At 40.4% G+C, this 15,596-nt stretch overlaps 1 protein-coding gene across 2 annotated transcripts; it reads right to left on the reverse strand.

Annotated features, from left to right (window-relative positions):
• Positions 1 to 220: 220 nt before the first annotated feature.
• Positions 221 to 9,592, reverse strand: LOC118793961 (glutaryl-CoA dehydrogenase, mitochondrial-like). Of its 2 annotated transcripts, none has more exons than XM_036552076.1 (12): positions 9,236 to 9,592; positions 8,550 to 8,665; positions 8,148 to 8,186; positions 7,899 to 8,039; positions 7,363 to 7,425; positions 5,226 to 5,396; positions 4,979 to 5,108; positions 3,579 to 3,795; positions 3,394 to 3,497; positions 2,978 to 3,103; positions 1,610 to 1,770; positions 221 to 1,128 (listed from the first exon to the last, which is right to left on the reverse strand). In XM_036552076.1, exons 2-12 carry the CDS (start codon positions 8,650 to 8,652, stop codon positions 1,055 to 1,057), a joined length of 1,329 nt encoding a protein of 442 aa, XP_036407969.1. In that variant the 5' UTR covers positions 8,653 to 8,665; positions 9,236 to 9,592; the 3' UTR covers positions 221 to 1,054. The 2 variants fall into 2 exon arrangements, with proteins under 2 accessions (XP_036407969.1, XP_036407970.1); XM_036552077.1 differs by lacking the exon at positions 9,236 to 9,592 and adding an exon at positions 9,153 to 9,231 and having other exon boundaries at positions 1,055 to 1,128.
• Between the last annotated feature and the right edge of the window lie 6,004 nt (positions 9,593 to 15,596).

Genomic DNA, 15,596 nt, shown 5'->3' on the forward strand with positions numbered 1-15,596 from the left:
AATCTCTCAAGCCCCAAATTAAAAGGTCCATCTCTTAATGAATACATTTCCACTCCAATTTTTCCTAGCCATAAAAAGAGATTTGGAATCAGATAACAGGTGTTTACAGGTTATGGCACACTATTATAGCTCTGCTTCCTTCACTATTATTAGGGCACATTGGATCTATAGACTGATGCTGTTGAAGGTTCGAACAAGATTACATACAGCAACAATGAAATAGTGAGAAACTGCAAAAAGACTTTATTTATGAAAGAATCAGTGTCTTCCAAACCATGCAAGGCCATAATGACAGAGGCAAGTGGTTAGAGAGGAACTGATTCCTGAAGTGCAAACAATATTCAGTATTCTTTTCACCAAAACCAAAGGTGGGTTCTACCTTGCATCAAAGCTAAAACTGCAATTACAAAAATATACTTTAAATGACTTAACAGCAACATTTAATGTGTCAAGACTACTTTTCCCATTCAATTAAAGTTTGCAGTAAATATTTAACACAGTATCATTTGAGCATAAAATGCGTGGGATAAATACATTACCCCGAAGGGCATCTCTGGCCTTTGCATCAGTAGCTCTTCTATTAGAAGTCGATGTGTGTTAGTAACCAGAAGTTTCCGTTTCTGAAAGCATTTGAGAATGGGCCCACGAAGGTTATTTAGCTGGACATACAAAACACAAGTTAATCAGCCCTCATGAAACTGATTTACAGTTGGAGGGAACTGCTAACCATACACTTTGCCTGGGTTTGAAATTTTCCATAAGTGTACAAAGTAATGTTGTTTGATTGTTCTTACCAATGTATTTGTATGGCCTCAGTAAGACTGACAAATCTTGCCATTTTTCATCATTGTTCTTCAGACTGTTTCAGATGGAGAACACAGCAGTTTTCCTCAGTATCATACTATTTGTATTCAGAAAAATACACAAATTTTTTTCAAAATATTGATTATACACAAATATTCCATATGAGAAAAACTGAATGTGTCAAAGCTGTCTAGCCTCTTGTTTCAGAAGCAGATGGAAGTCTGAGTCCAGGCCTTGGTGCTCAGCAGGTCTATTTCCCCACAGTGAAAGACTGCAGTCCTGTGATGGCTCTGCCCAGAATCAAGGCGTGGATGTCATGGGTACCTGCAGAACCAGGCAAACATCAAAAAACCAGAGATATTATTCAACGTATTCGTGGACTACGTAGCCTGATCACCTACAAGCCAAAGCGAACTAAGAATTCCTGGGTTGCTAAGTAGAACTGGGAATTGAGGAACTAAAACATAGGTTGGCATAAAATGGAGTCAGATTTTAGTTATTTGATAGGCGGATTTTAACACCATTACTTCCAAAAATGCAATGCACACATCTGCCTTCAACAGCCACCACTTCCCTCATTGGATGTGACTGGCTGTCCTATACCCATAATGCATACAGCTGCAATGTATGGCCAGTAACCAGCCTCTTAGATCAGCTACTGAACTCATCTCTGCCCAGAAAACTACTGACTAGTTCAAATCAGTGAGCCAAAACGCATGGTTGCTCTACCCATACTGTGGGTCAGGAGGTCTCTCTCTCCCATTGTTCATAGATAGGTCCCTTTGTTCTCATCACTTGCCCTCACCCTCGTAAGTGTTGACAGCCTCCAGGTTCATGACATGGCGAATGATGTGGTATTCATCCGCGATGCCGTTTCCGCCTAGCATGTCTCTCGCCTGCCTGGCAATGTCCAGGGCTTTGCCACAGCTGTTTCTCTTCAGCATGGAGATCATCTCTGGGGCAGCTCTGCTTATCAAACAAGACAGTGGTAAGATAACCTTGCATGTGCTGGGAAAGGTCCAGTCCTGGAGGAGCATTACAATACTGCAAGCTTTACAGGTGCCCATATATTAGCCAGATGGAAAACCTAACTGTCTGTGTGCAGTGAATGTGTGCATGAGGGTCATAGTGTAATGTAAGTCGGTGTAGTACCAAATACAGTATACTGAATCTGAGCATACTGAGTAGCAGTGTAAAATAACCGGAGTGACAAAGTTGAGGTCCTGAGTGAAATTTTTGTGGTTTTCTTTGTGCTGAAAACTGCCATGTTTACTGTAAACTACTTTACAACATGAGGTTTCTTCCATCTGCTTTTATCAATGGTGGCTACATCATTTCCGTACATCATTTCCGTTTGCAAAGACCAAATGCGTTGTTTTTAACCCTTTCGCACTTATTTTTATGGTATCTAAGCGTTACTAAGCTTCTCATAGTTTTCAGTTAGCATTTGCTATATTTTTTAAACGTTAAATCTCTGTTTCCTCAAAGCTAAAATTAGCTAGAATTTTTCCAATCTAGTGTTTGCACCGGTTATAGCATACGTGCTAAATGGCTAATCACACTGGTGTGACCGTACGCGCGAAAAGATTAACTGGCGGGAGGCAGCAATGCATACATATTTCTGCATACGCAGAGAACGTCAGTTGAGTAGGCAGTCCTTCAATGTGGCCCAAGACACATTCGTGTACACACTGCTAAAAGAATGTGGCCATATGTGGCCCACACCACCTTCGAATGTGGTCTGAGCGATCGGATATCAATGCATCCGCTATGCGTCTTCGGTGCTTTCACACCTGTACTTAGAGCTGTCCACTTGTGATCGGATCACCCAAGACGCATGTTAATGCCAGGTGTGAACAGGGCCTGTGTGAAAGCAGGCTTTCACTGTGAATTGTGGCTGTGCGTGAGACTAGCTAGTCAGCTGAAACAGCTTGCCTCTCAAGCTTTGGTCTCATTCCCATATGGCTGTTGGGGTGAATCAAGTCAGTTGGCTATTAGTAAAAAGATATCTTTGGACTAAACCCTTAAGCTGTCTCCTCATTCTCCTTGCTTTTGTCCATGTAATCTCTTGTCTTTTTTCTTTGACTTCAGAAAGACTGAGGTCTGCACTGAAATGAGTGACCAAGACTGTTGGTTCAGCTACTCTCTCTGGGGGTTGGCAGGCTGATCTCACTTCTTCTCATCCATGAGTCGGCCGAGTTGCAGGCAAGACTGCAGTCCAATGGTGATCTCTGTTAGCATGTCAGCCATCTTCTTTTGTATCAGTTGGTTCCTGGCCAGGGGCACTCCAAACTGGATCCTGAGACAGAAGAGTCAGATCACCTGTAAGTCTGGGGGACCTATACCAAGCTGCCCGCCCCCACCTCTCCCTACCATGCTATGTATACCCTCTTATATATCCCCTCTCAAACCTAATCAGTATTCCACACCAAGCCAACCCCCCCAAACCTGAAACAGTATTGCACACCAAGCTAACCCCTCTCAAACCTGAAAGAGTATTCCACACCAAGCTAACTCCCTGCACCCCCACAGAATGATGTGTCCCCTGCACCATCACCTGCGGCAGTTTCACTATGGAAGGTCCCCTACCTGTCCAGTGTATACTGACGTGCCGCATTGAAGCAGAACTCAGCAGCACCCAGCGCTCCCCAGGCAATGCCGTAGCGGGCATTGTTCAGGCAGCCAAAAGGGCCCTGGTGGAAGGAAGACAGTGACATCAGTGTGTGACATCATCAGAACGCCTCAGCAACCCTCCCCTCCGCTCCGCCACTCACCGCCAGCCCCGACACTTTGGGCAGGAGGTTCTCCTCGGGCACGTCCACGTCATCCATGACTATCATACCAGTGGCAGACGCCCGTAGGGAGAACTTCCCCTCAATTTTGGGTGTGGAGAGGCCCTTCATGCCGCGCTCCAGGATGAAGCCCCGCACCTTGCTGTCCTCACACTTGGCCCAAACCACGCAAATGTCTGCCACTGGGGAGTTGGTGATCCTACCGAGGGGAGGTATGGAGGACATGGCTGTTAGAGGTCAGCCTGCCACTCCAGCTCTGGGGCAGACAGCAGAGCAGCTGGGCAGTTTAAAATGGTCACAGGGTGCGTGTGAATTACAGGATTGCAGGTGCTTCACCCAACACTCCAATGTGGGTTCAGTGGTTATTGCTACAGTGGTGACTACATGCTAAAAATGTATAAATGGAAATGATTAAAGTTTGATGAAAAATATATGTATTTACATATATAAACAAAAAAAGCAATACAGATGCACACCATAAATAGTAATAATGTATTTTTATGCTTTTTCACTTAAGTTTTTGAATCACAAAATGTAGGCTCATCTCCTCACAAACTGTCCCTGTGCTCAAAGGTGCACTTGCATGCAGCCTATGGCTGTTTCTCACTGTGCAGGACCCACAGCACACCATAGCAGGGCACGCAGATTGGAGGGCTCATCCTCCCTGATGTCAAATTGCAGGTGCAATTGTCAGTCATTAGAGGGCGCTATGGCAGAGAGACAAATGAATCATGCCCACCCCTATCACCAGGCAGAATGGGGCTAGTTTGTTCCACTGAAGTGGGGTCACTGTCACCGTCAATATGGGCCTTGTTATAAACACATGCACAGGGATTCTAATTTTGAAACAAATTATTCTGTGTGCTTGCAAACTGCATTTCTTGTATGTCATTATGGAGCATCAGTAGAAGCATTATGTACACAGTGGAACTGTGATGTTGTATGTGCTTATTTTGTACATCACTGAGAGTGTCTGCTTAGCAACAAAAAGTAAATGTAATTTCAAATGATGTATGTATGTTGTAGGTTATAATGTCTCACACATTAAAATAGTTAACATGTATGTGATAAACATTACATTAATTATTTCTCTGGGTAGCCCTCTGGTCATGTTGTAAATATTCATCTTGAGTTGTCCATTAAGTACTGACCATAGGAAAAGCATGAATCTTAATTCTATATTTCTATACTATTTTATCAAAATAGATCATAATATATCCCCCTGCCATTTTGATTAAAACAAATAAAAATCTGTAATGATATTTAGAGTCTCAGTCCATTATTCAGGTCAAAAAAGCACAACTAAATGTGATATAGCAGCATCCTCTCCCTGTCAATTCAGTCCATTCCGCTACATTTCAGTGTGGGCGGGTTGGACTTACCAGGTCTTTGAGCCAGTGAGGGTGAACGTGCGATCTGAGGGGTTGTATTTGGCCCGTGTCTCCATGCTGCTCGGGTCACTGCCATGGTTTGGTTCTGTCAGGCCGAAACAGCCTAGAATCTCTCCCCGTGCTGCAGCATACACGAGCATGTTACATATCAATACATGAGCACACAAAAGCAACTTTGAACTACACAGCCAACTCTGAGCTATACAGCCATCTCTGAGCAATACAGATCAGTGCTGACCCAGTTTAGGCAGGTATTTCTCCTTCTGCTCCTCGGTGCCATAGGCGTTGATAGGGTGCATGACCAGAGAGGACTGGACACTCATGACGGACCGGTAGCCACTGTCCACCCGCTCCACCTCCCTGGCGATCAGGCCATAGGCCACGTAACTGGTGCCAGCACAGCCGTAGCCTGGGGAAACAGAGGAGGAAAGAGGAGGAGCAGCAGGAACACACAGAGAGGAGAGGAGAAAAGGGTGTGAAATCACAGACACTGTCTCCAACCTCAACCCACTAACACATACCATCAGCATCAGGTTCTGTTAAAACTCACAAAAAGATAGTAACAGCAGCAACAGTAGCCCAACTGAACATAAATTAATGTCTTAAGCATGGCTAAGCAGCCACTGCCTTCCATTCAGTAGCCCCAATAAAGGACCACCAGCAAAACACACAACAAAACAATGACAAGACCATAGACAACAGGAGGTGAGAAACTGTGTTTCAATTCTAGGGAACAGTTTTAGAGCCAGCAGCAGTTAGAAATACTGCCATTACTACATCAAACACTCATTGCGTGAAAGGCAGTTTGAAGGTACTATTCAAGGGCACGCTTACCCTGTGACATAATAAGACATTCCCCTCAACGGGCTTTAGACCAGCAAACTTCACCATAAAAAAACTGCCAAAAAAGGTTTTTTTGGCAAAAAAAGTTTGGCAATCCAGGTTTAAAACCCAGGTCCCTCACAAGGGAGACAAACCACCCTCTTATCCAGAGGTGCCAAAATTCTTTCCTATACAGGGCCAAAAATTAATCTGGATGGAGGGCCGCAAGCCAAAAATAAATGTTGATGTTATGTGAAATTACGTTACACTAAAATGTATGTTTTATAGAAAATTAACATTCTAAATCTAAAAAAAATCCCAAATTAATAAAAACACTACTCTTTAATCTGCTTAACAGTAATTTTATTAATTTACAGAGATGACTGTCAAAAACATAACGCGTCCATAGGCTTCTTTTTGGAAGCATTAACATATTTAAAAGGAAAGACACCTTTCTGACAGAAAGTGCATGCAACTCAAGGTGCTTTAGAAAATTAAGTTGAAAACAGCTGTATTGTCCACATTTGTAATCAAGAGTGGAAATTTGACTTCAGCTTGAAAAATTGACAAAAATATTTGACAAGCTCATGCTTATTCTCCTATTATTTTTGTGCTGTAAGTGCTGTAAAATCCTAACCATAATGATTATGAAATGTAAATTTTGCACAGCTACAAAGTACATAATCCGAGTTTTACGGCAATGTACAGTACAGTGCTGTTAAGCTTCCCTATTAAATTATGTACGTCTTATCTACAAAGAATTACGGTATTCTTTCTCTCTCCTGCTCTCTCCCGTTTTTCATTTTTAATATTTTGTTTCAGTATAATTTTTACACAACAGAAGGGAGTGATAATCGTAAAATATTGCTCATCTGAAGTATAGAGGGTATTTTAATATTATTATTTTTAAAGAAATGCTGACGTGCTATGCGTGTCAGCCAGTCAAGATGGAGCGATCAAGGCAGTGGCACACTGATAAAAGAAAATTTTGAAAAAATTGGCAAGACGACTATTATTTTATAGAAATAAATTCGACAGCAGTTTGTCTCATTTGCACACAGAGAGTGGCTGTTTTGGAAGAATATAGTATCTGTCATCACTACGAAACGAAACATTCCCTCGTTGTTTCAAAGTACAGCAGCGAGGACTGAAAGGAGAAGGCAAGAGACCTGCTAGCTCATGGTGGGCCAAAACGAAGGGAGCCCCAAATTGGGCAGCCCTGCTCTTATCAAAACTCCAGAGAGAGAGAGGTCACTGACCGTACCAGCCATGTTACACCATACAAATAACCTCACCTCATGGGCAAGGGGGCCGGCGATGACGCCTTTTGCAGGGAATTTGATGTAAAATAGGTCAAAACAGGAATGCCATTAATTCACATAACAACAAGCAAACTGTTACAATTTTTAGTTCAGTGTACAGGGGGTGACACTGCAACTTTCAGCAAACACAAACAAGTAAAAAAAAAAAAAGAATAAAAAAATCATATGGCCTTGACCAAGTAAAAGACCTGCATAACCTGGAGAAGCTGAGGATTGGCTGAATTTCATTACCCTGAATGGTAGGGCCCAGTACCCCCAACTCCCCCATCTCTGACACAATTTCACGATGGAACACTGGGAAAGAAGGGAAGAGCATAAAACAATATTAATATGCATTATAACTGCATATGGGACACACTTACAACACAACCTAGGAAACTACTATTCCTACAGGACAAGGAGAACTTACTAACTGCTAAGCTGAAGTCCCACATTTTGTTTTCACTGTCCTGCTTGCCAGTCTTAAACTAAAGCTAAATCTTAAAAGACACTCCCTTGACCGTGCTGCGGTGCAGAGTAAATGTGAGGAACAGGGCAAAACCAGCAGCTGCCATCCAGCTCTGATCACTGATATGACTGTTGTCCAGAACAGCAAAGGTAAAACACCATGAGCCTGTAGTTCAGATGAATTCTGCTCTGAGGAAATGAGGCAGATCCAGATGGAGAGAGTTCCCATTCACAAGGACTTCATAAGGCTAAAATGTTTTCTACAAGGTTGAATAAAAGGTGGCGATAACCTCATAGGTCCCTTCCTCCCACAAACACACCTTCATGTCTGTTGGCCATCAGGACGCGGGGCATAAGTTTTTTCTGACAGTAGGTGCGGAAAGAATCTCGGATCATCATTTCTTCCTCTGTCAACTGGCCTTCCAGGTCCAAGGCATCCCGCCAGTTCAACTGAACCTTGTCTGGTGAAGAAGCACCACATAACACATGTATGACATCACATGAAAACCAAAGTCAGCAACGCAGTTATATTTTAAATACATGAATTAATGCAAATTTCAGAGGTGTACCTGTTTTGGTTACCTTCTTGTCACTACCCTTTTCAGCCTCTAAAATACAAAAAACAGTGCTGCATTAGACAGCTACGGGAACGGGAAAAATCCTGTTCACTCTCAGAAAGCATGAATAAAGCATTTCGGTTTAGGGTTGTTTTCCATGGCAGGACAGCGGGTAGAAGCACGTAATGTTTCAACCTAACGCCTTCCTGTGCGTGTACGCGGCAGGCAACTATGACATAAGCATAACTATATTCAGCCTAATCACGACACATGTCCATGTAACGCTACTACATCAAATCCAGACAGTCTGCTCTGTAATTCTGAGAGTTAAGTGGTAATCTAATTCTTCCAAGAATTCCCTATTCCGGGAAAGATGCTACAAAAGAAAATAAACGTTTATCTAAGATACATTACCGTGCTGAGCAGGGGCGGAAGTTCCCTGTGGTCTTACTGAAGAGATCAAGGTGCATCTTTGAGAGTTTGAGAGCAGACGAAGAGCGGCGCTTCTTAATGCCATTTCAGATTTAGTTCTGGAAAAGAGATGTTGACACTTTCCAGTGCTAGGCAGTGCACAAACAGGCGCACTAACAGTACGCTAGCCAACTTGATAAACTCTCTACAAACAGTATGCGTTCAAATACGTATAAGGAAACAAACCAAGCTGCAAGAGCCAGACAGCTATCTAACCATCTTGTTAATTACCAAGCGAAATATGATGCGATACGGTTTGTCACAAACAACTGTTATTCAGCTAACGTCACATAACTGACATGAACAACTAACTAGCTCTCATGGGGAGCAGTTCTACGATCTATTATATTGCTCTATATCTAGCCAATAAAATAAACTTGGGAAACCGTTCAAAACATCTTTATAGCCATCAGACTATGCTCTTGGATGTGATACTCAGTCGCTTGCAAGCCAGCTAGCTACACAAGTTACACAATCTTCTACGACCATAAAAAAACTTAAGTTAGCGCCTAACAGCTTGATAAAATACAGTTATCTATTCTTTACCCGGCTGCTGCATTGTCGACTTACGATACTGTCAGTTTCGCTTGCTGAATGCCAAGATAACAATGAAAGGCCATTATCATTACCTGCGTTTCAACAGAAATAAATCCCCCGTCCAAGGTCCGTTTCACAGTTTGACAAAAGAAAGACTAACGTCACTATTGTGTGTGGAGGTCAAAGCCGGTTATGTTAGAGAAACGGCTACGTTTTTCTACCATGTTGAGTGTGTCGGTTAACAGCGTAAACTTTAATGGATCACAGTGACTAGCGTTACAAACGTGAATAAACGAAATACGTCTCGAGTCATAACGTATAAGATATAATGTTATGTTATGACATAATGAGTTAATTTGACTAATTCAACTAATATATCATGAACGCTATCTCTACTAGCCCGTAAATTCAGAAAACGGCAGGTAGAGAAGCGATCTCAACATGGCTGTTTGCTCGTGTCACATAAAATGTTGTTCGGCTGTCCAATGAAAATTTTGTGCACGATACGGTCAAGAAGTAACGCGACTGATTGGTTTGTTTGCGGGGCGTGTAACTGTAAGGCGTATCTATTGGATTAAATGTATTTTGACCGTCAACATACACACAATAACCACCAATGACAGGGCAGGACGTTTTGCAAATTTATTAAAAATCAAAAACTGAAATCTCATTTTGTGTGTGGATTGGCGGCAGAATACCTTTACCCCATTTTAGATAAACTATAACATATACAATCTATAACACAACAAAGTGTCCAAAAAGTGAAGGGATCTGAATACTTTTTGAAGTCACTGTATGTGAGATACTAGCAAACTAGCGTACGTGTAAGATAGTTACATGAAAACAAAACATCCAGTAGATTTCACAGATCATTTAAAATATAAAAAGTATACTTTGAGAGCTCAATGTGCAAACATGGAACTAATTCATCTGCGTGTGTGTGTTTGTGTGTGTGTGTGTGTGTGTGTGTGTGTGTGTGTGTGTGTGTGTGTGTGTGTGTGTAAGAGAGAGAGAGAGAGAGAGAGAGAAAGAGAAACTGCAGAATGGCGATAGATTGTTGCCAGAATATAGGAGCTGATTCAGAAAGAAAACTTGCTGAACAAATCAAGTTGTCTCCCACCATGTCCTCGGCCAACTAACCCTACCAACAGTATGCCCATTCAGTTTCTTTTAGATTATATTTCTATTTCTCTTTCACTTTTAAACCTTTGTAGCTGCTTAAAGTACTAGCCTTTAAATGTCACTACACTTCCTCACATGATATATGAGTAATTATAACATATAAATATAGCCGCAAGTGGCGATTACGGGGTCCAAGTACATCAGCAGAAAAATGAATGGGTGATGGCTGCCATTGTTTCTGAGTCATCAAGTTGTCCTTGAAGACAAAGTTGTTGTGCATCATCACAGTAAAGGACCCTAGCTGGGAAAGCATGAAACCTGTGTGTTGGCCATTTTGTTTTTAGGCCATCTTGGTATTATCATTTTTTCAGTGGTTTTCTATGGCAGGTCTTAGAAGCCCTAAGTGGATGTTGGAGGAGTCTGGCACCCTCAAAGAGCACAGTCTAAGGTATCCAGGCACCAAATTTGGAGTCAATCCATCAATCCCTGTAGCGCCACCAACAGGCCAAATTTCAGAGTACATTTTTGTTTATTACTTTTGAACCATTTGTCCTAGTGTTGTGATCCTTATTTCCGCTGAATCCCTGGGTCATGATGAATTGAATAGACTCATCCACTGTAATGGATTTTTGAAAAAAAAAATCATATTTTCAATTTTTCGAAAAACCTACTTTTGCGAAGTAGTCCTAGACCGTTGATCCTATCAGCACCAAATTTGGTCTGTATCATCTACAGGGGGGTCTGACCAAAAGTTATTCAAAGAATTTTGCTAGGACAAACGATACGGCCGCTGTCGTCCAATGAAATTCCATGGTGAAGACACCAAAACAGGAAGTGAGTCATATCTCAGCAATGCTTGGTACACTTTGTTGGTATTAGCAACACTGGGTATGGACCAAGTTTCCTGAAATTTGGCCACTTGGGGGCGCTATGCCATTAAAAATCATTAAAATATCCATTACTCTGGCAGAAAAGCAGATATCTCAACTAAATTTCTTGTGATTCATCAAAGTTAAGGATCCTAACTGGGAACTTATGAAACCTCCACATCAGCCATTTTGTGTTTCATCCATCTTTGATTTTGTCAAAAACACATTGAACCACCTCCTCCTAGAGTTATGGCACAATGAGGTTTTGTGTATTACCTCTTTGGACCATTGTCTTTAAGAGTTGTTAAATGGGTGATAGCTGCCATTGCTTCTGAGTCATCAAGTTGTCCTTGAAGACTTTATCAGGACCTTTGACCAAGATGCATTATACAAAATTCTAACTTTATTAGGGAATTGGTTTAGGAGATATGGCAATTTCTTTGCTATAGTGCCACCCATTCATGGATATACACCAGACATGATTACCTTAAGACTATTGTCCTAGAGATAACAGTTCTCATGTAAATGTGACATGTAATGCAAATGTTAAATAGGTCAATGTTTTGCCATTGTGAAATACATATATTGTATGCAAGAATGATTGCCATTAGAAGAACCAAAATGATTGTTGCCATCTCAGATCATTGAAAGCTGACCTGAGTCTAGGTGTCAGGGTCAGTGAATCTTGATCTGGGTGTAGCTGTCTGGAATGTAGCAAAGTGTAGTTTTTGACTGGGGGAGTGGTGGAAAGAGAGTTTGCCATGTAATTTTCATACACATTGCTATTTCACACATCCAAAACAATCCTGCAAAGTTTCATGATGATAGGTCATAATTAAGTTGTTAATAATTAATGTTGCTGAAATTTGATTGGCTGATGGCAGTCAGTTTAAGAGCCCCTGAAACTTGATTTCACATTTGACACTGACACCCACTTTTACACTCACACCTATGGGCAATATAGCATGTCCAATTGACATTACCTGAATGTGTTTGGACTGTGGTAGAAAAGCAAAATACTCAGAGGAAACCCACATGAACAGAGGTACAAGGTACAAACTGAATGCAGATGCACCCCGAACTTGAAACCTCCATATGGTTAGGCAGTAGTGCTATCCATTTGCATCACCACTGCCCCCCACTACATATATGTCAAGCTTAAACATAAGCAGTGCCAAAAAATGCAGTGTGCCTTCTTGGGACATTGCAATAGTAAGTGCCAACGCTGTTGGAGGAGTGCCATTTTTGGGTATTTGAAAAAATCCAAAATCGTGGGAAAAATGACAGAGAAAATACCATATTAGCTGAATATAATAACATATCCTTGATTAGAAAAGAACCCCCCATTTTTCAACACCTTGAAGATCAAATCTTAATTTTTAAAGGAAATAATTTCATTTGACATGAATCTAATAAAACACCCCAAATAAAAAAATGTATACTGATCTTTTAAATGCAATCATCACATTTAAATGAAAATAAAATGTAATCACATTTTCAAATGAATAAGTTATTTAAATAAAAATAAAAATAAACTAGTCTACTGGGATTTCTAATACCACTCAACAATCTCAGATAAATGGCGCCATCTGCTGTTGTTAATGTATAATGACATTAAATGGTCTAGTCATCCCATGCAAGAGAACCCCACTTTTCAGTCCTTGAAGTAGAATAAAAAACCCTGTCTTTCATTCAGGCCAATATGGAAAGTCCAAGTGTTTCTTCAACACTATTTAGTGTATTAATTGTGGCAGTAGGTCAAAAGGTGCAGGAGATGTGCCTATTTTAAGTGCTACAAACTGATTCTATCTTAGCAGCCATGCCATTTGGACATTGAACTATGTGTTTGTTTTCCAGTTAGCACCTCACATGTAATGATGTAATGATCTACAAGAAACTGGTTGTGATATCTGCTTTTTTGTGTGGTCTGTGTCTTGTGATGGCCATTAGAACAAAATGTCTTTAACATCTAAGTACATGGAAACATGGGTGTTTAAACCTGTTTTTCAGTATAGCACCCCAAAGTGGCCAAATTTCACTAAACTTGGTGTGACGTTGAGGCAAAGACCCTTGCTGTGTTCAAGTCTAGACTTGATGCAGTTTTGGATACTCTTTAATTAAGAAATGGCGAGCTTAGCTGGGCCGAATGGCCTGTTCTCGTCATCATATGTTCTTATGATCCACTCAGGCCTCATGGTAAGCATGTCTAATGAAAACCATATGTTTACTGTGTTAGTTATTTCAGTCAAGGGAATAACAGTATCCTCAATCTGAATCGCTACGAGGAGCTGTCAGCCCATTTGATTTAGCTGTTAACTTCAAACATTAGTTTTCTTATTATAATTATATTACTTAGAATTGCTACTTATGATTGTGTATTACTTATAATATTTTTTTATTAAAATATGAGATCCCTGGATCCCATGGACAAAGGTTTGACTTCAGACTGTATTAAATAAATAAGTTTTATTTTAGTTGGTTAATTTGTATCCACTGTAGAGTTAAATTATGCTATGTCTTCACAAAACATACATAGATCATGTGAAAGGATAGGTAGCCTGAACAGAATTCCTGTGTGCCATTGGAGGAACTGTAGCTTTGAACACAATGTTGAAGAAGATGCCTATTTTATTTTGAGACATCCAATTTACAGCCTCAAATATGAATATTGCCATTGCAGAGAGCATAACTCATGCTGTTTATTTTGCTGCTTGTGATGACCAAACAAACTGAAATTGGCAACACATCTGCTCAAAACTAGGACCTCTAATTACCACTAGTGAGGGAAGCAATTAATAAGAAATGGATTGCAAATCTCGAGCACATCATCTGAGCTGATAAATGATGCCCAAATAATACATTACATATACTTGTCATACTACCTATTCAGTAGGACTGGATTGTACTCTTATTTAAAGAGTAATTTATGTAAAGAGGTGCATTTTTCTGTCTTTAATCTCTCGTAAGAACTCAGTCCCATTCTATGCAATATTTATAGCCAGTGTGGGACTTCTTGTCATGGGTTAAGATCTGACCTTACTGTAAACAGAGACACTAATTTGACATTCCTCACTAATCTGTGCCTTTCTTTTAATATTTTAGGACAACACCACACCACCATTTCAGTTATGCAGACTATATGCTGATCTTTTATGAGCATGAATAATCTTATACAAATATACGTTTACATTTTTGTCAGTTGGCAGGTGCTTATCTCCAAGAGAGACTTACAAAGGTGTGCATAGAAAGCTCTCACTGAAAGTAACTTTCCTACATGCACAAAAATGTGATTCTTTTTCATTCATTTCTACCTCCAAATAATAATGAATAGTTTGTGGTACTTTTACTTCTCACTAATTGTAAACATGTTCAAGTAACTGTGTAAGCACCATGTGATTTACAAAATCATCTGGACATTAGGTTTCTAGCATGTATTTAGAGCCATTCTCTTATTATCTTTGTTCATGACAGACAACTGCAGAAGTCAGATGCAGCTGGGGACTCACTTGTGAAAAAGAACGATCAGTTTGAAGAGAACAGTGGACAAAGCTAACAGTTTTAGCCTTTTCAGACACAACCAGCAAAGTAATGTTTGAACAGAGTAGTGAAAAAAGGTTCACAGCCTTAGCTTTTTTCAATCACAAACAATAAACTAATGACTGAACAGAGTGGTGAACAAAGCCCCAAAAAAATCACATCTGCTTAATGCTCACCTGGCATTTTGTATTAAAATGGGAAGATATATATTTTTTGCAACACGTGTGTAATTAATTTAAGTTTCAGTTTTTTTATTATTTTTATAGATCTTTTCATACAGTAAAGTAGCACAAAGTGCTTTAGATGTGCAATGGTAAGAAAACAAGTACTTTTAAGTAACAGTACTTAAGTAAGGAGCAACATGCTTAACACCCTGCTGCTGTAAAACAGCAGTGGGCTACTTCAGAGTTGCATACTTATGGATTTCTACATGATATGGAATTGGTTCATTTACCATGAGGAACTATGCAGAAAGTGAAGCTACAGAGTCAGAGTCAGGGGATAATAAGCTGGTACCTTTTTACTTGTTGCTGTAATGAAGGTTGTTGTGGAATCTCACCTTCTAGAAAGCTTCAATGATGAAACAGAGTCACACAGAGTCACAGTGCAGTAAGACAATTCCGTGTTTATTCTGAAAGCGCTCAGGGGAAAAGTCATCCAACAACTAGAGAAGTCAGAGCAATTCCAACTTTCAGTAGTGTACATCACAATTTTTATGCAGTGATAAGGTGTGCAACTCTCAAATAGGCGCATACATCATTTCGAGGAAGTATCCAGGCAGAAAAGTTGATATATAAATAATTGTGTTCCGAAATATTCTGTGGTTAGCAGTTAATTAAAAATGAAAAACTGCCTAAAATACATTCTTTTAAACTTGAACCAAGTGAAACCATATTGACCAGGCATGTCCTGTGTGCTTCCTTAG

This window comes from Megalops cyprinoides, chromosome 19, assembly GCF_013368585.1.
Source record: "Megalops cyprinoides isolate fMegCyp1 chromosome 19, fMegCyp1.pri, whole genome shotgun sequence".
In the NCBI taxonomy this organism is placed as follows: domain Eukaryota; kingdom Metazoa; phylum Chordata; class Actinopteri; order Elopiformes; family Megalopidae; genus Megalops; species Megalops cyprinoides.

Bases quoted from the DNA above. Each gene is read 5' to 3' on its own strand.
- LOC118793961 (XM_036552076.1), bottom strand. From the start codon at position 8,652: ATGGCATTAAGAAGCGCCGCTCTTCGTCTGCTCTCAAACTCTCAAAGA. The intron at 8,187-8,549 runs GTAATGTATCTT...TTTGTATTTTAG, and splicing joins TTCCGCCCCTGCTCAGCACG to AGGCTGAAAAGGGTAGTGAC. The intron at 3,796-4,978 runs GTAAGTCCAACC...TCCCCTCGGTAG, and splicing joins CTCACTGGCTCAAAGACCTG to GATCACCAACTCCCCAGTGG.